At 47.3% G+C, this 24634-nt stretch overlaps 5 protein-coding genes across 5 annotated transcripts; 3 read left to right on the top strand and 2 right to left on the bottom strand.

The window, feature by feature from the left end:
- Positions 1–368: 368 nt before the first annotated feature.
- Positions 369–1331, top strand: LOC124708435. Its single transcript, XM_047240117.1, has 2 exons — positions 369–778; positions 874–1331. Exons 1-2 carry the CDS (start codon positions 525–527, stop codon positions 1010–1012), a joined length of 393 nt encoding a protein of 130 aa, XP_047096073.1. The 5' UTR covers positions 369–524; the 3' UTR covers positions 1013–1331.
- A 5611-nt stretch (positions 1332–6942) lies between these two features.
- Positions 6943–8896, top strand: LOC124646915 (kinetochore protein SPC25 homolog). Its single transcript, XM_047186956.1, has 6 exons — positions 6943–7348; positions 7432–7497; positions 7606–7752; positions 7908–8024; positions 8103–8276; positions 8601–8896. The coding sequence occupies exons 1-6, from the start codon at positions 6943–6945 to the stop codon at positions 8894–8896; spliced, it is 1206 nt and encodes a 401-aa protein (XP_047042912.1).
- Positions 8897–11343: 2447 nt separating this feature from the next.
- On the top strand, positions 11344–12599 carry LOC124705571 (respirasome Complex Assembly Factor 1-like). The gene is made up of 3 exons (XM_047237276.1): positions 11344–11564; positions 12073–12202; positions 12487–12599. The coding sequence occupies exons 1-3, from the start codon at positions 11344–11346 to the stop codon at positions 12523–12525; spliced, it is 390 nt and encodes a 129-aa protein (XP_047093232.1). The 3' UTR covers positions 12526–12599.
- Positions 12600–13042: 443 nt separating this feature from the next.
- LOC124708932 (DEAD-box ATP-dependent RNA helicase 17-like) lies at positions 13043–16638 on the bottom strand. The gene is made up of 10 exons (XM_047240577.1): positions 16549–16638; positions 16082–16154; positions 15874–15983; positions 15391–15534; positions 15190–15298; positions 14724–15085; positions 14561–14634; positions 14117–14421; positions 13566–13812; positions 13043–13412 (listed from the first exon to the last, which is right to left on the bottom strand). Exons 2-10 carry the CDS (start codon positions 16147–16149, stop codon positions 13158–13160), a joined length of 1674 nt encoding a protein of 557 aa, XP_047096533.1. The 5' UTR covers positions 16150–16154; positions 16549–16638; the 3' UTR covers positions 13043–13157.
- A 3389-nt stretch (positions 16639–20027) lies between these two features.
- On the bottom strand, positions 20028–21934 carry LOC124708154 (uncharacterized protein At5g02240-like). The gene is made up of 6 exons (XM_047239842.1): positions 21763–21934; positions 21305–21576; positions 21065–21199; positions 20884–20945; positions 20510–20633; positions 20028–20367 (listed from the first exon to the last, which is right to left on the bottom strand). Exons 1-6 carry the CDS (start codon positions 21932–21934, stop codon positions 20248–20250), a joined length of 885 nt encoding a protein of 294 aa, XP_047095798.1. The 3' UTR covers positions 20028–20247.
- Positions 21935–24634: the final 2700 nt, after the last annotated feature.

The raw sequence follows: 24634 nt of genomic DNA, 5'->3' as shown, positions 1-24634 counted from the left end.
AACGGAGATTCCAGATCTGACCATCAGATTATTCGCCGGGGAAGAAACTAAAGCTAAAGAACCTTACAACTACTAGGAGCCAGACCCCTCTCCCACCCAGCGCCGGCCACCATGGCCACCGGCGGCGAGGGGGAGAGAGGCCGGCGATGGGTGCAAAGGCAGAGGTCAAGGAAGAGAGGCTCCACACGGGTATTCTCCACGGGGTACTGTAGCAGCTTGACAGAGGAGGAGGGGAGAATTGCAGTCAATAGCACGATAAGTGTCTTACTCTTACCACTGAACACGCCCCGACTTGGACTTCTAAACTGGGGCCCATCTTATCCACGCAACCGGCGGTCGACGGATGTGATCCAAGGTGTCTTAATCTTATTATCCAGGAGGGAAGCTCCGTGTGGACGAGCGCGCGGCAGCAGTTCACCTCGATCCACCGCGCGCAGTCCTGCTTTGTATGTACGTTAGCTAAATCGTTCCAGCTTCCTTCCTCCCGCTCATTTCGATCCTTTCATCAAACCCAAGCACAAAAAATGGCCGCACCTCACGCCCCTGCCGTCGCCGCCAACGGCGCGCCTTCCGCCGGCCTCCTGCCGCCGCGGCGCCCTGCACCGTGCAGCGCCGTCCCGCTGCCGTCGATGAGGAGCAGCAGCAGGACCGCTCCTGCAGGGCGGGTGCGCGCGGTCGGCGACGTGGCGGCGGAGGGCAACACGTTCCTCATCGCCGGCGCCGTGGCAGTGGCCCTCGTCGGCACCGCCTTCCCCATCTTCTTCTCCCGCAAGGACACGTAAGGATCGACCATATCTCCATCGCCTCTGTTCCTCTGATTGTTCATTCATCCAGCCATCCAGGGTTGATCCATACGTGCGTGCATGCATGCAGGTGCCCCGAGTGCGACGGCGCCGGGTTCGTGCGCAAGTCCGGCAGCACGCTGCGCGCGAACGCGGCGAGGAAGGACCTGCCGCAGATCGTCTGCGCCAACTGCAACGGCCTCGGCAAGCTCGGGCAGGTCGACAAGTAGTAGAGTCATCTCCGACACAAAACATGCACCCGCTGAGTGGATCTTCTTCTTTGTCGCCATCACCGACCCTCTCCCTCTGTCTGTAGAACGCATGAATGTTACAGGAATGAATTGATCTGGCTACTTGCAAAACTCGGCTTGCATGCAAGATGCACCGGCTAGAGGCACTCCTGTAAAATTCATGTGTTTGCACAGAAGCCTCCTTCACTTGTGTTTTTTGATCTTTGTTGGTTAATCTGTGTAAGTGTTTCCAATGTACGTGGTGTTAATATGACGTGTGTTCCTATATATGTATAGATACATGTTTTGTGTTGTTTCACTTGGGGTCTAAACATGAGTTTACCAAAATAAATAAACATGAGGGTACACTCACTCTATTGTTCAGATCAAAAAAAGGGTGGTGTGTTCTAACCGTCAAAAATCTCATGTTCAAAGAGGAAGAAGGTCGACCAAATTTTAACTAACGATTGTAACAAGATAAATATCAGTTATGTTTCAAATTTGATGATGCTGAATTCACATGCAAAAGGAACTTTTTATGGGTTTGATTTCGAACCATTGACCTAAAATTACACAATAATCTTAGGGAGTGACTCCGCAGTAAGCGGGTTCTCTACTGCAACTTGTGTATCAACTGCGTCTTTTCAACTTCTTCGTTTCTTGTTTTCAACTGTGGCATCTCAATTGCAATTCCTGTTGCAACTGCACAGCGCCTCAACTGCAACTCGTGTCTCAACTGCATCACCTTAACTTCAACTAGTGTCCCCACTGCAAATCATGCCCCGTCTATAGTTGAGAAAAATGTTTACCTGCACCAATTTGCAATATGCTGAATTTGTGGTCAAAACTAGAATTTCTAACCTCGCCGTGCTTTCTAGCCTCGCCCGCATGACTTCTGGAAATACATGACTTATTGTCCATGTGTTTTAGTTAACAAATAAAATACTACCTGTGATTTAAGAATAAACGGAGTATGTAATTTGCAAGTTGTATCTTATTTACAAGAGAGTGTACAATTACAACTCCACCATAGAGATTAAAGTGTTACCTAGATTTTTCTTTACTTAGGAAAGAAAGAAAAATGATTGCAAGCTTTTAGAGAGAAAGAGAAGGGTGCAACACTTCCATCATACACTTGTTACTATTCAAGATGATTAACTTGATTATGGTATAAAACTGCAAAATTGAGACTCTAAGTCTTTTGAAAACTATCATCAAAGATGCGCAAATATAGCGGCTTTCAATGGATGGCATAGCTCCCTTCCAAATATACAAGAATGCCACATTATAACATATAGCACTAGAGTTTTCCACATCTAAGATCGTGCCACCAGGAGATTTTTTGGGGGTTTGTAGCGACACTTTCCTATTGTTTAGATCGTGGTTTCCACTTATGACATCTGCTCCTCCCAGCTGAATGACGGAAGGTTGCAAAGGCAACTACTACATAGCTTTGTAAGGAGGGATGAGGACATGTTGATGTGGCAGCATCACTCGTAAGTGTGGCTCAAGCCTGTTGGTGAAGCACATCTATGCGGCGCAACTTATATGCCACCTCACAGAGGTGGCTTTATCTGGTCACCGGTTCTCCCGTGACACGACATGGAGTGATGTCATGGTCTGACTCAGGCCCCCTCAGCCTAAAGATCGGGCTCCTAGGATGACGGACCTGGACAGATCTTTTTTGGTTGGAGCGAAAGATTGCGGTGGTGGATTGGGTGCACCAGCTCGTTGCGAGATCATGGGACGATGGGCCTAGCCGGATCTTTTTTGGTGGGAGCAAAAGACTCCGGTGGTGGGTTTGGTGCACCAACTCGCCGTGGGCTCATGGATTGCAGAACTACATGCTCTAGCGAGTTCTAGCAATGGTATTGGTAGTCGTTTTCTTTTAGTGTGCCTAGGCCCTAGTGGTTTCATGTTGATCACCTCTTTTGTGAAGTCGGAGCTGCCAAAGAGGGGCCTTGGTGGTGACAACGAAAGTAGATTGTTGGTCAGTTGTGAGGGCCTAGTTGGCAAAAGCTCAATGTTTTCCTCCTACATATTCAATGCGGATTTGTCCGGTCCGACCCTAATTGTCAACCGCCTGGCATGGGCCAACTTGGGCTCTGGCGCTTGTTTGTGGTGAAGGCTTTGTAGGTGGTCACCAATTGTGAGTCAGAGTCAGTGGTTTATGAAGAAGTGATGACGATGACACAAGTTAGAAATCTCAACCCGTGGGCTTCCTGTTGCTAGCCCTTTGTAACGGATTTCACATGTGTTCCTGCTAATCAACCAAACGATTATATTTTTCTCAATCAGTAAGATAAGAAAAAAAACTTGCTGAAATTAATCCAAACTACCCCTAATCCAGTGCGAGTTTAAGTTACGTATATGACATAATTGCGGATGTACTACTAGTTCGCATGTGTATGAATAGCACTACTGTCCCGTTTAATAATGTAGTTGCTTCCTCGGATCTTAAATACTTATCACAGGTTCAACGAATCTAGACACATTTTAACCTATATTCTATCTGAATCTGTTACAGCATAAGTATTCAGGGTCCGAGGGAGTAGTTCTTTACCGAAAGAATATGCAAACACACATTCGGACCGAGAGAAGCCACACGAAAAGGAGAAACCACCAACAGCGGTGGCAAAGCAAAAAAAAAAAAAAAAAAAAAAGACCAAACAACACTGTAAGAAGAAGAAAAATACCAAACACAACAATCTAAGTCTGAGGTTTATACTAGTTGCATCGAGATGAGATGCCATCGAGGAGGAAATTGAGAAACTAATCAAGCATGGAACTCTGCATCTTGATTCTTTTCACGTAACCGGGATCTAAAACACGGAGGAATTAATTCAAGCATGGAGGGTTGAAGGTAGGAGAATTAAACTGGGGAGGAGAAACCCGTGAAGCTAATTAATCCGGGTTACATAAATGGCGAATAGCTAGCTAGTGCTTGGTGTCGTCGCGCCAGCAGAGGAGCATGTGGAGGCAGCGGCGCACGATGTAGAACCGCGTCCGCTGCTCCGCCGCCTTCCTCCTCAGCCTCCCCACCCGCTGCTCCCACCCCTCGGTCTGCTCCCGCTGGTTATTCACGCCGCCGCCGGTGCTGCTTCCGGCGGAGTAGCTCCTCACGAGCAGCGGTGCGCCGCCGCCGCCGGGAATATCGCCCGTGGACATCCTCGGTCGCTCCATGCTCCTCCTCCTCCTCCTCTCAAGGCGATGGATGGGGAAGTAGACACTGGAGATGGATTTATATAGAGTCGGATCGATGAACAAGAACAAATCAGTAGAGCAGTGTGATGGCTGTCTCTCCTTTTTTTTTTCCCTTGTCGTCGCTGCGGCCACGGACAAAAGCAAGCGCGCGGCCGGCGCCTCCAGTGCCCCTCGCCGCCTGCTGGCGTCCGTCCGTTGCTGTCTCCGGGCCAGCACAGCAGAGGCGCCACCGGAGATCTTGGCCCGACTGCCGGAGACCCGGAAGTAACTGAACATTGTTTTGTTGGTAGCCATTTGTTTGCTCCTGCATGAGCGCGCGCGCGCAACTGGACGTGGATATGCGTGTATGCATGCTCTTCGGCTTGTGCCCGTCCCACGCCATGGTACTTTCCTTTTGTGTTGTGGCTTTCGTGTAAAATAACAAGTCTCTACTGTAAATTTGTAGTGATGATTTTTTTTGACAGAAAACCGGCGTTTTATTGATTAAATCACATCAATACAAAGGAGTCCCCGGATGCAATCCGGAACAGAATAGGAAATAAAACTAGAGTTTACATCTTGACAAGACTTAGCTAAAACATGTGCCGCTTCATTAAGAACACGCTTCACATGGCTGAAGGATACCGAAGTGAAGCCACTCACCAATTGCTTGTTTTGGGTTTAAGACTTAAAGTATTTTTTTACAGTTTTTGGGTTAAGAGCATCTCTAGCAGAAGCGGCAAAACACAAACCCCAAATAGAGCTATCCAAGGCAACCCAGCGTTGTTTTGGGTTCGACGAACGCGTGCGGAGAGTAGAAACGCAATATAGAAGTGCATATTTTAAAAAAATGGCGCGCAAGACGGAATTGCATTTCATTACGATAGTTCATGCGTACATAGAGCTAAATTCAACTACATTACGCAAAAGGATCTCGAATTAGCTAAATTCGAGCTAAAATCCGCCGCCACGGCAACCTAGAATGCAAAATCAGCTCCGGGATACTCACCGGAACCCTGTGCCGTGGCAGCGGCGCGTCTGAGTGGCATCGTCACTCCGTGTTGCTGCTGAGGTCGACGAACACCCTGCCCTGCTCCTCCGCGATACGCCACCATTCGTCTTCCTTGTCCGCGCTGCGCTGGCTCGAGCGGGTGACGAGGCCGACCACCATGTCGAGGTTGCGCTCGTTGAAGAAATCGCCGGGAGCCAGCCCCGCGTTCACGCCGAGCTGCGGGAGGAGGCGCTCCAGCTCGGCGTATGGCAATGGAGCGGGTTTAGGCGGATATACCAACACCAGATCCATGCCCAAATCCATCAGCCTCACTCTGCCCCGCCCACAAAGGGCATGGATGTCACTCCGAATCCAAATCCACCGGATATCCGGATATCCATGTGTTTACGCACTATGTGCATGAACGTAACATATTTGAGTATAACACCAACATTTCCACAATATTTCTATAGCATTTCAGCAATAATTATGTAGGCAACGAATATGAGGAGGAGGAAGGACGGCGTGATAAGAGCAAACCCACTGCCTGCCCGTGCATCTCCTACGCGAAGGAGAGCCAGACCGCCGGAGAGGTGGAAGGGAGGGCCTCTAACCAAGCCCTCCCTCTTAGCGTGTGAGGAAGTCAAAGGGGTAGGCCATGAAAGAAGTGGTAATCGGTGGTTACGTGTTAGACTCACTGATTTTGGCCTCAAGGTAGGGGCATGTAGGCCTAGGTGAAATCCCATGTCTCACTAACATGTGGGACCCACATGCCATTCGGATATCTATTCGATATCCATGGGGGAAAACCTCTACCCATACAATCGAGTTACTCACTCTGAGAGCCTCTTGATAGTACGACACCTACCCTGTACACCGGTCTCCCAACTAAACCACGAGACCGGTAATAAAGAAACCCTATCAAGAGAAAACCTTAACCTTGCGCATTCCACTTGAGTTAGATGATGTCGATCGTGACCACGACAAGATGGAACGCCTATCTTGATTGTGCTTGCTTACTAAAATCTTGCGGATTGCTCCTTCTTCTTTGGCGCATCTTCAAATAACCATAAACACCATATGGAAGGCAACCTCCAAGCTCATGATCTCCTCGGGATGACTCATGTTGAACTTGCACATCATTTCTTCTTATTACAAGCTTGAAGCAAACATATGGTTCAAACATTGCCTATGGATAACTCGTACAAGTATAACTCAATGCAATCATTAGTCCATAGGGATTGTCATTAATTACCAAAACCACCCATGGGGCTCCATGCTCTTTCACCTACCGCAAGTTTGCCTCACCAGATCCCCAACGAAGCCATAGCAGAAAAACCTTGGCAAATTCCCCGTTGGCATTCAGGAGCGCATCGGCCCGAGATATTTTTTTTGGTGGGCCAAGATGCTCGTGTAGTGGGCCCATGATGTTTCTGGGTCACACACTGGTTAAGTTAACCTAGGATTGTGTAACGATTAGCATTACAGTCTAGTTGCCTCGATGCAAACACTGGTGGAGTCTTCAAAGTTTCCTGAAAATATCTATATTTTTGAAAGAAATGTAGATCTTTTGACAATTTTTTGTTGAGTTCACAAATAGAAACACTATTTTCATGGAAAATCTTTGGAGTCACTCCTTTATACATGTATTTCTTTATGTTCCCATTTTTTGTTATATTTCAATTATGCATACTTAACATTACAGATGTTCCTAAAATTAGATGTCTTTTTTTTTTCCTTTTGCAATCACATTTTAATGGGTCACTTGTGCCCTAGAAAAATCTTTGTCCAGGATGTGAAAGCCAGCAGCTTAAACCCAGTGAGGGGCAGAAATGTAAATAACACAGAAACAAAGAAGCGAGTTCCTATTCCCCCGCCGCTGAACTCTCAGTGCCGGCGGCGCCTCGCTGGCTCAAGGTCCCTGCGCCCGCTCGAGGAGATGGCAGCAGCGGGGTCCGAATCGGAGATGCAGGCGGACTTGGCGGCGCAGCGGGCGGCTTGCGAGCGGCAGATCGCCGCCGACCGGGACCCCTCCGCCTGGGCGGCCTTCCGCGCCGGCCTACACTCCGCCCGCTCCGGCGCCCACCAAACTTTCTCGCGCAAAGGCACGCCCCCCTCCTCCCTCCCTCAGTCCCCTTCTCAACCGGCGCTGCCGAATGCGGGCGATTTCCGCTCGCCGAATGAAATCCTTCAAATTTGCGGCTTTCCCCCCTCTGATCGGCGAGGTTTCTCCTCCGTGTCGCAGGGGACCTCCCTGGGCTACGGAAGCAGCTCCGCGACCTCGAGGCCGACCTAGCGCAAACCCTGTCCCGTAAGTCCGCATGCCCTGAATGAACTCTGCACATTTCTTTCCGCGTTTACCTGCGAGTTCCTGGATGATTGGTCATTGCAAAATCTGGGTGTCAACTTTTGTTTGCAGTCAAAATCGCCAAGGAGAGGAAACGCGAGCGCATGAGGGAGTCGATCTCGGCCTCGGCTGCCGCAGGTGAGCAGCTCAGGAACACCATCGCCGATCAGATGAACAGGAGAGTCCAACATGCCGCGGCCGTATCGCGTGCGCTCGACGGTAAACTTCGACATTGTTAGTTTGCCATTCGTGGGGGAGTTAGTGCTGCCGTAGTATATATACTGTTGAAACAGTGTAGCTTTATATCTCTTGTCCCACTAATTCCCCCTTGATTAAACTGTGCCTACATTGATGAAGTTCATGTACCGTGACAGCCGTCGAGGCTCTTGAAACGAAGGACAGCGAAGATGAACAATGGAGGGAAGATATAGACAAAGCTGTTTCATGGTACCAGCAGTTTGCCGGCTTCCAGGTCGTTGAGAAAGTAGGAGGTAAACCGATAACTTGTGCTGCTGTGCTGAAGGAAAATCACCATGTTTCCTCCTGACAAATGTTCTGTTTCCCTCAAGGTGTGAGATTCATCTTTGACAAAGTTGACTCGCAAGTTCCCGAGAAGGAGTTCTCGATGGTCTTAAACTTTGACAAAGACTCCGAGGAACTGCTCAAGGATTTGAACCTCGCTAACGATCTACCCAAGTTTGTAAGAATAACCCGAGAAAGGATCCAGGCTGCTTCGATGAATGGTACCCAATATTTAGTTTTTTGCTGAGCAAACGAGCATAGGTTCATAAACATCTCAGATCAGTGCAACAAACAATCTGCATGTCCACCCTTTACTGTTGTGTGTTAGTAAGCTTAAACATGCCTGTTTCCTCCCAGTAACCATGTGTACACTGGTGACTCTTTGATTTTGGTGTTTGAGGATTGCTGAAATCAGATGTAGATGTTCTAAATGATCCAGTGCATTATTTTCACGTAGAAGATTTTGGGTTTTGTATGCTCTCATGAACCGTGCACATAAGCTTCCATCTTTAAAATCTTTGATTTTTATTTCTTTGATTCCACAGGGACTCTTCCTGTAAGCACAATGGTTTGTCCAGATGCTTCCCCTCTACAAATCTCATCTCCGCCGATGATGTCAGTTGATTCTAGCAGCAGAAATGATGCTGACCAAAGCCACTCCCAAAGTAAGAACAAGAAGAAGGCTCTTCCTGCTAAGAGAAGAGCTTCTGCCTTGTCGGCAGCATCTCCTGGCTCTGTGCGTCGCTCCCCACGTTTTCCGGTAACTTGTCTCATCTCTTCTAGATATTTTTCAAGTTTGTGTGTAGATGAATCACTAGCAGACTACCTCCTTGTAAACTGATTTAGTAATGATTTCTCACCAAGTGTCAAAAGTACCCCAAAACTTGGTATGACCATTGGGAATTGATGAAACTAGGAAAAATTGATAAATCTAGATTAGCTAGTGCTGATTTTCCAGCTTTCATTGGGATCAGCTACCCTCATGCCAGCTTCATTAAAAGAATTGCACATTTGAGGCAAGGCGATTATTTTCAGTTACCACTGGGTTAGTATCCTGTCACAGCAAAAATGGCATTCTATGGCAGTAACTGTATGTTGCGTTATATTTTCAATTATACTGTAGACTAGCCAACCAATGTTATTTTCAGTGAATGTGCACATTTACTTTCTTTATAGTAGAAGAGGCAGCGAGAAATGGGAATTGCATTCACAGATCGTACTCTTAACACCCCACGCTGCATTTCCATTCAGTTCAGACCAACGAGCGTGCACTCTGTTCTGAGCCCTATTATGCAAAGCCCAGCCATATGACATATTCATGGAGGGAAAAAGGCGAGTCCTCAAAGATGAATAGCTTAAGAGAAATAACTCTTTCTTTTTTTTGCATCCCCTTTGCGCAGGGACATGTGAGTCCTCAGGAAGCAGACTCTGACCACGGAAAACTAAGCCCTGACTGATGACTGCGTGTTCTGCTCTCGCTGCCCCTATGTAAACATGGCTGAGCATAGGTTTCTACCTTTGGCTGCCTCCAAAAAAATACAAGATTGTGTCATGAAAGAAGAAACAGTTTGAAGACCTTGAAATTTTGTTGGTTTCTTTCATACTTATTTTGTAATAGTTAAAGTCAGCTGGTGTCTTATTGCCATGTACTATTATTTATTACTATAAATATATGTGGTATTGATTGTAAAAAAATGACATAAGGTGCAAACCTGTATAAAGAACATTCAACCAAGCATATATAGCGTACATGAGAATCAAGAAGTCTTTGTCTTACAAGTAGACATGCATGTAGAGGAATGAGATCCGGTGCCCCGACTGAGGCAGGGCACGGATGAACAGTACCGTGCCCTGCTGCCTTGGCCGTTGGATCGAAAATGAATAGACCAGATTTACACTGTAGCATGCACTGTGGATGTCACTGTAGTAGGTACTGTGGACGATGCACTGTAGCAAATATACTGTAGCATACGCACTGTAGATGTCCCCTGTAGCATGCGCCTGTTCACGTTCATCCAGCCATCGGTTCTTGATCCAACGGGCAGAAAAGGCAGCAGGGCACGGTACTGTTCATCCGTGCCCTGCCTCAGTCGGGGCACCGGATCTCAGTCCCATGTAGAATGACCACATGATAAAAAGGGCATGATAAGCAATTCAAATGACATGCTAAACACATATCCCATGCTCACAACGTGTTTCCAAAAGATGAGTTAACAGAGACTAGAGGTGTATATAAGCCCCTATATATACCCTTTCCTTAGTATGTCAACAAATTGAATGTGATATGATATCAGGTTTGCTTACCCCTAGCTTGGCTTACCTAAAATATTAGAGGAAAACAAAAAGATCTCCTCACCCATTGAAATAGAACTAGAACTCTTTTCTAGTACCTTTCCATTATGCTCGACAAGCCCTTATATATACACTCAATCCGTCTAGCCAACCATAGGTCTTGTTGTCCCATACATTACCGTACTTGCTTGTCTGCATATCCGTTTTCCTGTTGATTTTTGTGAGGAGGTGTTCTCCGACAACTCGTCCGACGATCAACCTACATGGATCCATTCTCTCGATCCAACCGCACGGATCGAGCTATACCTCTAGACTTGGACTAGCAGTACAACCGTGAACCGATGGCACGCGTGCCCACTAGTATTCTAGTCCATGGTAGATCAAATTTAGAGCCCACCAGACTCAATCCACCCGACCGCTCCCCTCCTCGTTTCAGTATACCGCATTCAATGTGGTTACACCCGATATGATTATTCTATTATTTTATATCACATGAGTGACTGCGGATTTTTGTTTTTGGTTGCGGTCCATCGTTTCGACCGAAAAATGGTGTAAGTTCCTTGGTTCCGTGTGACTGCAACATCTTCGGCATGTACCGAAGGTGGATGTATTTTTTATGTGTGATATGTTATGTATGCACTGTTGAGTGTGCTCCTTTCGAAATTAAATAAAGTTCTAGCTTTATCCTAAGTAAAACTTATTTAAGTCTGGCCGAGTCTATAAGAGATGTGCTAATACCTACTAATTTCAAACATGTGCAAATTTACTCAAACATGTGCAAATTTGGCCAATGATTTGCTCTCCACCTTTTATGGGCATAGAAGTTAAACTGGTAGTCTTCCAGTGTGTGAAGGCAAACTCAACACCAAATTACCAATCGCAGCACGTGTTCAGTCCAACTCCAACGAGAGAAAAGGGACTATTTTTCTTGGTGCGCCTCCGCCAGTCCGCCTCGATCCCATCGCCGCTTCCTCCTCGATCTCGCCGCCGCCCGCCATGGCGAAGGCGAAGCCCTCGTCCTCGTCGTCGAAGCAGCCGCAGCAGCAGAACGGCGGCCACGCGGTGCCGTCGAAGCTCGCGCGGTACCTGGACCCGGAGGCGTCGTGGGACAAGGACCAGCTGCTGGACGCGGTGCACTGGATCCGGCAGGCGGTGGGGCTCGCCTGCGGCCTCCTCTGGGGCTCCCTGCCCCTCGTCGGCGGCGTCTGGATCGCCCTGTGAGTGCCCGCACCGCACGCCTTTCTCTCTCGCCGCCTGCGTAATTGATCCATGTAGTGCACTAGTCTAGTTATGCCTGAGCTGAATTTTGCGAGATCCTTGACTAGTCCATTGTGAGGAGTACCTGCTTGAGGACAACTACACTTGTTCTCGCTGCAATGTAGTTTTACTTCAGTCGGAAGGAACCTCCTCTGTTTCCCCCTGGCTGGGTGCTAGAAACTTGCAGTTTCGAGTTATTTTGGGACTGTAAATACGAAGGTTTCCTTCAAATCTCTTGGTTGGAAGTTTTAAGAATTCGGGTCATAAGAATGCTACACATAGAAAGATCACGCAGGGTAGTAATTACTACTAGGTGTTTTCAGTTTGGAATGCGAGCAAGGTTTTCGTACCAAATTGGCATCCATTGCTGTTGCCATGCCCTGCTCTTTTGTTTTGATTCAGTTATTACAACCTTGGGAGTATCATTATGTGAGATTTTTATGGTTATGCTGCATGACTTGATCGCAGATTCTTGGCTATTTCTACCGGTATAGTTTACTGGTACTATGCGTACGTACTGAAGATCGACGAGGAGGAATTCGGAGGCCACGGCGCCCTGCTTCAGGAGGGGATGTTTGCTTCGTTCACACTTTTCCTGGTAAAGAAAAAAAAAAGGCTTCGTTTCAATTAGTCTGTTTCAGCACATTGCTAATCATCCTGTGTCCAAGTAGATCCTATTTTGTCCCGGTGATATATTCATACCTTGCTGTTCTCTTTTAGTATCATTCTGTGAAAACGCAGTAGCAAGTAAATACAGTTATGGTCCTATAAGTTATTGTACATAATATTGTTGGCATTGGCTTCAACTATGTATATGCTAATTTCGATCAGTAGGCAGTTGCTGGTGATTACTGACAAGATTTTTACTTTTTTGCTTTGCAGCTCTCATGGATTCTTGTATACAGTTTGGCTCACTTCTGAGAAGAAGCTCATTCGTTGAACATACCATGGGACAACTGCCCACCAGACCGGTCAGAAGGAATTTCGCCACAAACCATATAAATTAAAGAGCCTTAGGGCTGCACTGTATTAAACCTGTCCAGGCAGTAGTACCGCTGTTTCTGAATCCCAGTGTAATTTTGTTAATTATGGTTAGTTCAATTCAGCATGGGCTAGACCGCTGTTCAATACTATTGATAGTCCAGGCAGTAACTCTGTTACTGAATCCCAGTGTGGAAACTTGGTTCAATATTGAATCAAACAAAACCATTGTTAGTTGAATAATCATTGTAAACATATTAATTGCTAAGAATAATTTGTTACAGCTTGTCACACAACACTCATTTGTAAAGGGCAAAAGCACCAGACATGAGATCTTGATGAACAAAAGTTACAAAGGGATCATCTCATCACAACAAATATTGTACATCTGTTGCACTACATTTCATGAAAGACAACCGTTCCTGTGATTTTGTGGGCAAAATTAGCCATTCTCTAGCTCTCTAGCCACCACGTAAGCTTTTGGCAAAGTTGCTGCTGTTAGTTCAACAAAACTGGAGTGGATTATTGATCCGGTCCACCATCAGGTCCTTGGTGACGGGCGACATGTAAATTCACTTCTTAGCATGGAGCTTTCTCCTTTTGTTGTTGTTAGGCCTCTCACGTTTCTGCTCCTTCTTCCTCTTCTTGAGCTGCACCTGGTGTGACCTTCCAACCAGTGAGGGTTGCTCCTTCAACCCAAAGCTTCTCGCAACATGTCCCAGGTGGAGCTTCTTGACCATGAAAATCTTCTTCAGTTCGCCTCGGTGGGCGGTGTAAGCACGAAGCCATGAACAAAAGGCGTCCCTCGCAAGCTTGTTTGCTGTGGCCTGCATAAGAGTAAATGATAGCACACACGTTCAGATCAATAATAGCAGCAGAAATCCTAATATTGACAATAACAAGGGACACACGCTATTCTTCTAGTTTACGCAGGAGTCAAATATGATAATCATCACTCATCAGAAGAATATGTACATTACCTCGGATGCGATGTAATTTTCCAACGTTCTCTGCACAGACAGTATCCATGGGTGCATATCCAAAGATATAGGCTTCCTCTTGAGAGGCTTCTCTCCATTTAAAGGGAAACCGTCTAAAACCTTTTGGAAGGGGTATTCTGTCAGAGATACGCCATGTAGCTCTAGATCTCTCAAGTAATCGATTTCAACAGGTTGGAGAAACAGGAGGGCCTCCCCCTTTTCACCAATCCTTGCAGTTCTTCCGACCCTATGATAAACAGATAATGTTACTAAAGCTGAAACATACCCAGGCGATAACTAGCACAAACAAAGTAATGAGGGTATAAGGTCTTTATTAGCGTATAATATCAAATCTTCATGGGAAACCACAGAATGATGTAGCATTCACAAGAAAGAGCTAAACAGTGTACACGATTACCATTAACAAAAGCAAGAGCTATCTACACTTCATTCAGTTCCCATATGAACAACGAATTTGGTGACACTTAGCAGGGAAACTAATAGACCATAACCTACACATAAAAATGCATGACATGAGATACTTAAGGTACCTGTGAACATATTCAGAAGCCTCCCCAGGTGAGTCATACTGTATGATGCATTTCACTTTCGGAATGTCCAAACCCCTAGCAGCAACATCAGTGCATACAAGAATTGCAGATTTTTCAGTACTGAATCCCAAGTATGATTTCTTTCTATCCTCCTGGTCCATACTACCATGTAAACGGAACACTTTACAACTAAGAAACTTTTGCTTATTTTCCGCATCTAGTGCAAGGCCACGGCTCCACTCAAGCTGGCTGAGAACAGTGTGATGGAAATCTACAGAGTCACATGTTGACAAGAAAACGACAACCTGCAAAAGGAAGATGAAAACTAACTTAAAATGGTTCAACTCTCATTTAAAATGCTACAGGGTAACAAGCAAAACTTGCGGTGGAAAGAAAAGTATAGCCTAGTGATTGATAAACAGCTTCATGGTATATAGAACTAACCTTCTGGGACACTTGTCTTTCAAATTGAGATTTCAGAATGGTAAGAAGAACCGCAAGCCTCGAACCACATGAAACTGCATAAAATAAAAGGCATTGCAGTGACTACAAAAGCAACACATGGCAAACATGAGGATAAAGTTCCAAGCGAGCAAATTTCCACTACCTTTAACATATCTTTGAATCAATTGTGCGGGAAGCTTAAAATCATCAACCGCATGTTGCACCATATCATTGTGCTTTACAGGTATTTCCTCCTCGTCATCAGATAATAAGGAAGTGTGCTTCTTCCCTAGGGCTCTGGACCTCTCAGAAGGCTTGTTTTGTTCATCAAGTCCAATCATCACTGGGTTCTTCAAACTAATGTTGGCTAAGCGGTTCACCTTTTCGTTGAGAGTTGCTGATAGGAGAAGGTTTTGCCTTTGCACATGGTCTGTTTTGCTTTTATTCTGGCCAGAAGCATCAATCCTGGAACCCAAGAGGCCTAGTATATCCTCGACTGCTTTTCCAAAACCAAGTTCAAGAATGCTGCATGAATAAAAGTAAACACAGTTGCCGTAAGAGCTTTGTCCACTGGATAAGATATCTTGTATGGAAAAGGGTTAATTAAACGATGAATTCATGTACTAGACCTGTCAGCTTCATCAAAAACTATCCAGCGCAAATTTGAATAAACAAATGAGGAAGTATGTTGTAAGTGGTCCAGCAGGCGCCCAGGTGTGGCAATAAGAATTGATATCCCTGGAAAAAACGTGTAGATTCAAAATACACGAATATACAAAGACAAAAGTACAAAAGAAAAGGCAAGAAATGCTTGATGGGACAAGATATACCTTTCCGTAGCCTTGCTTTCTCTTTTGATCTACTCTCACCGCCCATCACATACCCAGGGACAAGCCAGTGGAAACGATGCACCAACTGCTGCGCAATCCCATAAACCTGCAAGCACAGCTCCCGCGTTGGAACAATAACCAACGCTGGAGTCACATAATTAGTAACACATCACTGGGACAATTGGGAGTCCTTCACAAGAAAACTAGACAGATTTCCCATATTACAGCCCCAATTTTTTTTTCTTCCATAGATGAGTCATACTGGGGATCCTTCATAAGACAATTAGGAATCGAGACTGTACAATTGTATGATTTGTTTCGGTTATGTTTCGGTCAACAGTACTCCGCTGATTTATTTTCAAGGCAGATAAAATACTAGCTGAATTCCATTATTAGCAAATGGCAGCTAGCCTCGGTGGTAAAAACTGTATATCCACCTAAATCAGGAATAAGAAACACAAGCAGAGCGAAGCAAGCCATTACCAAAAGTTCCATGAGTCCTCTCGACACGAGGCTCCCTCATCTGGAGAAGGTGAACGATCGGCGCAAGGTACGCAAGCGTCTTGCCGGTGCCAGTGGCCGCCTTGACCAGCCTGCAATTGTTCAGCACGAACCAACAGATGTTTGTTCAGAAAGGAGTAGTGCTCTAACAAAGGAGATGGACAAAAATGAGACTGTGTTAGGTGCGTACAAGTGCTGCCCTGACATGGCGACCGGAATCACCTGCGCCTGGATCCGCGTCGGTGCCTGGAAACCCATCTTATCTAGCCCACAGAAATTGAACAGCATACAATGGTTAGCAAGTAGAAGAGAATTGGTGCAAGACAAAAGGGCTGGCTGGCTAGCATTTATCAAGCACAGGGAAAATCAGAAACACATTGCTTTCTGATTTTTTGTTGGATATAAGATATGCTCGGGAGAATCCAGAGGTGTCCTACTATGCCATGCCCATAAATCACATCAAAGTATGTTTTTTTTCTAACAAATTTGATCCCACAACCAATAAGCTATCCTTGTCTCACTCAAGATTAAAGCAGAAAGCTTCGAATCAGCGCTCAATGATAAAAAGATAATATGGTATTAGGCATATTACTGTAGCTACTAATTGGTCGACCCAACCAAGTCACTACGTGCACAGAGGCATAGGAAGAGAGGTACCTTGGAGGTGGGCGCAGAGGGTGGGGTGGAGCCCGAGGTCGGCGAAGGAGCGCGAAGAGAAGAGCCCCTCCTCCGCGTCCTCTTCCTTCGCCTTCTTCGCCGGCGCTTGCGCCGGCGACTTGCCGAACTTCCTCTTGGCGGCCATGGAGAGCTCGCGGCGGGGGAGACGAGCAGGGGTTTAGGGCGAACCAACGGGTTCCGCCTTCACACAGCGTTTACGTAACCAAGTGGCTCGTGTGTAACTGGGCTTGGGTTGTTTAACGTTAGGTAAGGCCCATCACCGCCTGGTCAGGCCGAAAGAAAAAAAGAGTGCCTACAAAAACAAAACAAATCATTTTCAGATGAGCAAAAAACTACGCCGGGAAACGGTAACTGAAATCACATTTCACACCCTGCTATGTGTCTCCACCCACGAATGCACTTAGAGCGGCTTCAGCACCTGATTTAGACGTGACCGAATCAAATTAACATCATGAGGATCAGTAAGCATAGTCCACCATAGCGAGTCTATTTGGGAAGCCAGTGAATTAACATAGAGCCGCGTGCCTCAAAGGACTTCTCCATCTGCGCGGCCTAATACCGTGTCCGGCACAACCCTACATGTCTTCTTGCGGTGCAATGGACACAACACGGTGACAAGGTGACGAGTGGCGGGTCAACCCTGTCTACGCCTTCCCCGCTCCTTCATGTTGTTTCTCCTCCTCTCCCCGCCATTTTCCACGTCAGCTATAAAAAGCTTCGACACCGCGTGACAAGCCTGACACTCACCTCCGCCGTTCTCCTCCGCCTCCTAACCACAATACCACGTCGCCACATCACCACCTACTCAATGTTGGACCGTAAGGGCCGCACGTCGCCACCTGAACCTGCGCCGCCGCCGCTCGAGCTTGTCCCTTCGAACGATGCCTCCGGCGAGTTCGCCGAGATGGACAAGGCATTAATGGCGGACGGGGAGTGTGAAGCGGCGGAGTAGTAGGCGCCGTAGGACAACGGACCGGAGCCGACAAACCCAAAGCATGCGGCTATCATCGCGCCGTACTAGAAGTTGCGGCAGCTTCAGGACGGCACCCGTAATCACGAGAAGATCATCCTCTGTCACATCACCAAGATCTCCGTCGAGCGGCCACCGATGGAGGAGGCTGGTTACCTTCTCATCACGGCTGAGCAGTAAAGGATCCTCAAACTCAACGCTCAGTCCAGGCCACCGCCGCCCGCGAAGCAACCTGATGCGACGCCAACAACGATCCAACATTGGCGATGCGCGAAGCAAGGGCGGGTGCAGCGGGCCAAGGGGAACAACGACGACAAGACTGGCCCGTTGCGCGCACCAAACGAGTAGGCTAGTTTACCTATGAGTACAAAAGGGACGGCTGATACGTGAACGCACGTCAGTTCTGCGACGAGCTCGCTCTGCTCATTACCAACGGCAACTGCGTCAGGGCCACCGAAGTACTCCACCTCGCCGGCGTGATTCGTCGGATCCCTCGGTCTCCGCCGGCCGCGGCGGCCGGCGGGAGGCCGGGGGATCCCCGTCTCGTGTCCTGTACATAGTGTAGGAGCTCTGTGGTTGCAGGTCGTCGGCGTCTTGGAGGTGGAGGCGTGGCGGCTGAAGTTTGCGGGCGGTGGATCTCCTCTCCGGCGTCGGCGCTCTGCGGGGCGTCGTCTTCGATCCACCGCCATCGACGCCCTCGCATCTCTGCGGAGGTGCCGTGGGCGTCTTCCCCGTGGCCGGCTCCGAGGGCGGCGGAGCCTCCAAATCGAGTTCATGAAGAAGGTGTTGCAGCGGCGCATCGGATCGTCCGCGACAATGTTCGGCGGTGTAGGCCTTCCGGGACCGGCGCTCGGCGACTTCCCGCTCGCCTGGGGACTGCCTCGGATCCAAGGCTTCGAGGGAGGCAGCGGCGGCGGCGCGCCACCGACGGCATCAACGGTTCGAAGCCGCGGTCATCGTGCAGGAGGGCGGTTCTGTATTTTTGTGTTTCTTGGGGTCCTTTCTGTAATGTTTCCGATGTAATGTTGTTCCTTCTCCCGCAAAAAAAAAAACTGCCTCAGGGCCAACCACTGGATTAAGCTGCTGTCTGTATGGTGCAGTCACCAGCCCTGGTCTTCGCTACACGAGCCATGGAGGACATGGCGTCCTGGTAACTCACCTCTCGTCACCATCAGTTTAATATATACGTTTGACATGCACAGCCAGACCTAGACTTAATTAGCCGACATGATAAACTGCTGCCTAGACTCTGACGAGAAAGGCCTAGATCATATGAAAAAATCACCATGGTCAATGCTGATAACAAAACCGAAAAACAATTATCGTTTACATCGATACCACGGCCATTGCTCACTTCAACAACACCCTCACCATGTCAAACTGCAATCCATGCCTCTCCTCCAGAGCCTTGCTCAATAGCTAAGGTGTGTGCTTCACTAAACTATACTTCCCCTCCATGGTGCCATCTTTGAGGTAAGGTTGAGGGGCCTCGTCCTGCACCGAAAAGAACAGGAAAATGGTGTTATTGAGCAGCAGTGGCAAGCTGGCCGGGTGGTAGTTATCTCATTCGTACGTTTCGTAACAGAATGTGAGGAATGAAACAGAAAACGCTGGAACGTTTGGCAGCACAAAAATCCTCTAGTTCTTGCTCGTTTCTGAACCTAACTGCCGCCTGCTCTTCAGTTTTGATTCCCACAGATCTCAGGACTCTCCTCGTTCGTTGTGCACAAGCTGTGGCCGATGGCAACCGCCTGTTGGCCACTAAACTGCTAAATAGGGTGGTGATTGTTCTGGCATCGTACTTGATCGAGGGTCTTGAGGCGCGCTTGGCCATGATAGAGAGTCAGGTTTATCTCAACCTCATGGCGAGCACTTAGCACAGACTGGTTAGAGGCTTACAGCCTTTCTCTGCAGCTTGCCTTTTTGACAGGGTGTCATGGCACTTTGCCAACCAAACTATTCTTGATGTCTCTCACAAGGGACAGTAGTTTATACTATATCTAAATTGGAAACCTTATGAAATATGTGATGGTCCGTACAGGCCGATGAAATCTTGACATCAATGGTATCGATATATTACGTTTTAAAAGTAACAAGCAAATAAACAAGTGAACAATATGTAAATTTCATTAATATGAGTTAAGTTCGTTATAGGTTAAATCTGGTAATGTTGTGAGGATCTTAGATAGCTATGTAATCTTCAGCGAAATGGCACTACCAAATTCAAGTAGCGCAGATTATTTATTGTGTTGGCCGAGCATTGAAGACAATCTGGAAGGAGATGACATGCCACTTTTATTTTTGTTACAGTCAGAACATATAAAGAAGGGTGTTATAATCATACCAAATTTGTACAAATCAACTATTTGGTAGAACTACAAATAGTAATATACATAAATTACCCTGGAGTACAAGCACGTCAAACCATAAATAGCAAGTCCCTACATCCATATTAGCATCAATCAGCCAAGTAACAGACACCGTTGCAAAACGAAAGGTAACAGGAATACCATAAACATTTATGTATACAGAATCCGCTTTTCTTTAAGAAAAGAGATAACCCAAAAAAATCAGTGTAGAATAATACTGCATAGAATCAAATGTCACATTTGGTCATTTAGCAACAGAACACTAACCTGACAGAATACACATCCTATATCGCCGAAGGAAAAATGGTCGCATTTCTTGCCCAGAATGTTGTTGCCTTCTTAGAAGCGAGTAGCAATTTGTGCAAAAACAGACTTAAAATCTGTTGTTGGTGTTCCTTCACCTTCAGGTTTTGATGCCAGATCAAAGGCCTTGAACCTTGCTTCCTCAAATAGCAAAGCCTAGGCAGGAAAGGCATCAGGGATAGTAACCCACTAGTCAGTAAGGCGCAGATAGATGCAAGGACTATATTTGGTAGATGATTAGAAACACATCAAACAATAGTTTATCTACAGACACGGGTGTTTCATTCTATAAAGGTACCTGTATGCAAACTTCTGCAACATCTGCCCTGGCAATAGTTTTTGTCTCTGTCTTCAAGATCTCGTCATCCTTTCCAATGATCAACTCTCGCACACCACCATCTTTGTCTTGTAGTCCTCCAGCCCTGCAAAGAGACGAGAAATGTGAAAGGTATGTTATCCACAGGAAATTGTGCATGACTATAAAACTAAAATTGATGTCCTTTGTGGTATTTCTTACTTCATAATGAACTTCTGTTGTTTTCTTCATTCGTTACGCATTATAAGATTAATTTTATGACTACATGTATGGAGAAGAAAAAAGAAATATCTGTGGAATATGCAAGAATAAATGCATTCCGCAAACAGCGCCGACAACTGAGTTTGTGCTATAACCTTATGATTGTATATGGTATACCAGAGTCCGCTAGGTACTGTTCCGCCTTTCGTTTCCACACCTACACATTTATTAGAATAGCAATTGATTACTCTTAAGTCTCAAAATGATACAGATGATATGTTCATCACAAATATAGGGAAGACAAATAGTAGAAAATGCTTCGAATTTGCTATATACCAGTATATTCCCATTTCCCAGCTTGTTCAATGGATGGTTCAGATCTGTCCCGCCCATGGATCCAACCAAAACTATCTGCTTCACACCAACGCTCTTGGCTGCATCGATCTGATTCTTTTGGCCAATCCAATCCACCTAAAATCAGTGAAAACAAACACATGACATTAATTGCAAAGAAATGCACAAGTTTTCATTGCTAATGTGAGTTTAATGTCATTGCCAAGTGATTTCTTCAGTCACCTGTTCAGGGTCAGACCCTTCGTCAAAGTAAAACTCAGGCCGTCCGCCCTTGCTAGGGTCGAACCCGGGCTTCATCCTCGGGACGGCGCTGGTGAGGATGACGAGCGCGTCGACGCCCTCGACCGCGGCGGCGATGGTCCCGGGGTCCCTTATGTCGCCGACGAGCACGTCGTCCCCGCCGCCGATCTTGCCCTTGCTGTCCGGCGTCCTGACCAGCCCTCTGGCCGTGAACTGGCCGGATCTCTCCTTCAGCTTCTTGTACACGATCTGGCCTGGATTACCATGTGATTACGGTATGCAAATGGGGAGGTAAATAAAATCAGCGTGATGCATCTTGATTTCAAGAAATTGCCGCAAAGGAGCCGCCCGCCTCTGCCGGCCAATCCTCCCGCACGGCGCCGCCGGAACATAGCAATGTAGGGCTAGCAAATGAGAAGAAGGTAAAACTATCAATCTACCTGTTCGTCCTCCAGCGCCGGTGACGAGCACGGTGGCAGGCGACCCGCCGGCGGTCGCGGAGACGGCGAGCGCGGCCCGCCTCGACGAGACGACGCGGTGGCGGGGAGGAAGGAGGGTTTGTCCACTGAACGGGGACGAAAAACGCATCACCGCCGCCGCCGCCGTGGTCATTGCTGCAATGCTTCCCCTCCGGCGACTGAGCGACGTCAGTGGGTATTGAGAAACAGCAAGTGCGAGTGGGTGGGGCGACCTCTCAGCCTATCCAACATAGCGAGCTGGCCTGCACGGGTTGGGCGTTGGCCTGAGAAGCATCACGAGCCGTTCGATCCGAGAATGAGCCCTGTCTAAATCTGAGCCGTTTGTTTCTTAGGGCATCCGAGTGGCCCGACGCAAACACACGCGTTGGGTGTGCACCTCCAAGCGGCCCGACGCAAAATATTTGGCCTGTCCACGTGGACGCAAACGTGATCCAAATATGCATCACGAATTCATCTTAGCGGACACGGCAGTTCGCGTCCGTCGCACCTAGGCCAGCACGTCGGCGAGCAAGAACGCTCCGTCCCTCTGCGTGATAGCTCGGGCTGGCCGCATTGTGTAGCTTTCTGCGACGTGTTACTAGCGCGCCTCGCCTTCCGCGTCCGCGCTGGCGGCGACACGGCGACTTCTGCACCTGGGCATTGAAAGTGAGGTGCTCTAAGGTGAGGCGGCGGCCTAGTAGTCGCCGCCCTCCATTTCCCGACCTACACCATGGGCAAAGGTTGGCCCTTCCAAAAGAAGAACCACGATGTCGAGGTCGGCTCCTTGTGTGGCGGTAGCAGTTTCGCGGTGAAACGGGATGTCCGATGGGTCCCATTTTGAGCACAACTAATTCAAAATTAAATCAGGAGATGTGATACCATTCCTCGTGAGGCGTCATTTTATGTGACCCAGTTGCGAGAGAAAAAATCGAACTTGGAATACATCAGTTATTCCGAAACAACATTCACGAAATGAGCTATCATCTACCGAGTTCTATGGCTTCTAGGTCAAATGGGCTAGGTTTTAGCCCGTGGACATGCATAGTTTGCCGGAACGAGGTCATACTGCACACCTGCGTGTGCCCTGGGATGGGAATCAACGATGTGTGTGGGGTTTTGCCATCGTGGCCACGAAAAACCCGTTTTACATTTTTCGAGTGCCGAAACGGTTGTTTTCTGTGAAGCAGGTACATGAGGCGTGAAGTAGGGTTGAGGGAAGCCGGTGCTCAACGATAGAAGGGCTCCTACGCAACGTTCCACACACCCGCTCCGCGCTCTAGCATACAGCTAGAACTTTATTTAATTTGGAGTGGAGGGAGCACAATTAACTATGCATACATAACATTTCACACACAAAAATTACATCCACCTTCGTAGGCGCCGAAGATGGTGCAGTCACACGGAACCAAGGAACTTACACCATTTTTCAGCCGGAATGATGGACCGCAACCAAAAAAAAATCTGCAGCCACTCATGTGGTACAAAACAATAGAATCATCATATCGGGTGTAACTACATTGAATGCAGTATGTTGTTGTATTGCTAGTCCAAGTCCAACCATGCTAGTCCAAGTCCAACCAGAGAATGGGTCCATGTGGGTTGATCGGCGAACGACTCGTCCAAGAACACCTCTAGGCCAAAATCAACACGGAATCAGCTATGCAGACAAGCAAGTACGGTAAAGTATGGGATAACCAGACCTGTTGTTGGCTAGATTGATTGAGTGTATATATAAGGGCTTGTGGAGCATAATGGAAAGGTACCCGAAAAGAGCTCTAACTCTATTTCCATGGATGACAAGATCTTTTTGTTTTCCTCTAATATTTTAGGTAGGCTGAAGCTAGAGGTAAGCCAACGTGATATCATATCACATTCACTTTGTTGACATCCTAAGGAAAGGGTATATATAGGGCTTATATACACCTCTAGTCTTTCTCAACTCATCTTTTGAGAAGACGTTGTGAGCATGGGATATGTGTTTAGCACGTCATTTGAATTGCTTATCATGCCCTTTTTATAATGTGGTCATTCTACTTGCATGTCTACTTGTAAGGCAGAGACTTCCCGATTCTCATGTACCGTATATATGCTTGGTTGGATGTTCTTTATAAAGGTTTGAACCTTATATTCTTGATATAATTTATTGAATGAAGATTGCAATACTTTTTCAAAGCTCCATTTACTTCCTTTGTTGTTGAGAGTTAAAGGGAAATCTGGATCTTACGTCTGCCATAAATCAAAAATAACTTTGCTGGCAATTTGTTTTGCTTGCTGGAGAGTTTTACCGATGATCATGTGTGCTTAACTTTTTTTTATGTTGGCAGGAGTATCAGGAGGTGTTTTCATGCCAAGGGAGGTATCTTCTCTTTCTTAATAGATGGTCCCATTTTGCTGGTCTCACAGCGAGCCACATCACCTCATTAACAATCTTCACCTTCCCCTCGGTGTTCTCAGCCGTAGGCAACATTTTTTATGCCCAGCCTGACACGGCACGAGCGAAACGACAACAGCTTGGTCGCCATACCCACGGGAGGACCGAACAACCGTACCTTCGTGGCCTGACCCACGTGTATCGAGAAGATGGGTCGACCGAACGCACCATCCCATCACCCGTTCGACCACCACGAGTCCACGACTCTGTTCGTCTTCCTCGCCAGGTCGCCCCGTAGATCTCCCCCCCCCCCACCCACCACGACTCCGCTCGGTTCCTCTTCGTCCATGGCCACCGCTCGCAACGGGAAAGGGTATGCTCTGCCAGTCCCCACATTCAACGCAATAAATTCGTCCTTGAAGACCCCATCCCAACCCGTTACTACTGATCGTCTTCCAAGCAGCGAAGGGACGAACCACCTCT

This window comes from Lolium rigidum, chromosome 4 (assembly GCF_022539505.1).
Source record: "Lolium rigidum isolate FL_2022 chromosome 4, APGP_CSIRO_Lrig_0.1, whole genome shotgun sequence".
In the NCBI taxonomy this organism is placed as follows: Eukaryota; Viridiplantae; Streptophyta; class Magnoliopsida; order Poales; family Poaceae; genus Lolium; species Lolium rigidum.
Note: the sequence above shows the minus strand (reverse complement) of the source record. Positions and strands in the feature narration are given on the sequence as shown.

What these genes read in the sequence shown, in the direction of transcription:
- LOC124708435 (XM_047240117.1), top strand. Translation starts at nt 525, where the DNA reads ATGGCCGCACCTCACGCCCCTGCCGTCGCCGCCAACGGCGCGCCTTCC. An exon ending in TTCTTCTCCCGCAAGGACAC is followed by an intron (nt 779 to 873) that starts GTAAGGATCGAC and finishes GCATGCATGCAG; the next exon opens with GTGCCCCGAGTGCGACGGCG.
- LOC124646915 (XM_047186956.1), top strand. Translation starts at nt 6,943, where the DNA reads ATGGGTCACTTGTGCCCTAGAAAAATCTTTGTCCAGGATGTGAAAGCC. An exon ending in ACCGGCGCTGCCGAATGCGG is followed by an intron (nt 7,349 to 7,431) that starts GCGATTTCCGCT and finishes TCCGTGTCGCAG; the next exon opens with GGGACCTCCCTGGGCTACGG. An exon ending in CGTATCGCGTGCGCTCGACG is followed by an intron (nt 7,753 to 7,907) that starts GTAAACTTCGAC and finishes GTACCGTGACAG; the next exon opens with CCGTCGAGGCTCTTGAAACG.
- LOC124705571 (XM_047237276.1), top strand. Translation starts at nt 11,344, where the DNA reads ATGGCGAAGGCGAAGCCCTCGTCCTCGTCGTCGAAGCAGCCGCAGCAG. An exon ending in GGCGGCGTCTGGATCGCCCT is followed by an intron (nt 11,565 to 12,072) that starts GTGAGTGCCCGC and finishes ACTTGATCGCAG; the next exon opens with ATTCTTGGCTATTTCTACCG. An exon ending in CTTCGTTCACACTTTTCCTG is followed by an intron (nt 12,203 to 12,486) that starts GTAAAGAAAAAA and finishes TTTGCTTTGCAG; the next exon opens with CTCTCATGGATTCTTGTATA.
- LOC124708932 (XM_047240577.1), bottom strand. Translation starts at nt 16,149, where the DNA reads ATGGGTTTCCAGGCACCGACGCGGATCCAGGCGCAGGTGATTCCGGTC. An exon ending in GTTTTTGATGAAGCTGACAG is followed by an intron (nt 15,086 to 15,189) that starts GTCTAGTACATG and finishes TTATTCATGCAG; the next exon opens with CATTCTTGAACTTGGTTTTG. An exon ending in AAAGACAAGTGTCCCAGAAG is followed by an intron (nt 14,422 to 14,560) that starts GTTAGTTCTATA and finishes TTCCTTTTGCAG; the next exon opens with GTTGTCGTTTTCTTGTCAAC.
- LOC124708154 (XM_047239842.1), bottom strand. Translation starts at nt 21,934, where the DNA reads ATGACCACGGCGGCGGCGGCGGTGATGCGTTTTTCGTCCCCGTTCAGT. An exon ending in ATACCATATACAATCATAAG is followed by an intron (nt 20,634 to 20,883) that starts GTTATAGCACAA and finishes GTCTCTTTGCAG; the next exon opens with GGCTGGAGGACTACAAGACA. An exon ending in TTGCAGAAGTTTGCATACAG is followed by an intron (nt 20,368 to 20,509) that starts GTACCTTTATAG and finishes TTTCCTGCCTAG; the next exon opens with GCTTTGCTATTTGAGGAAGC.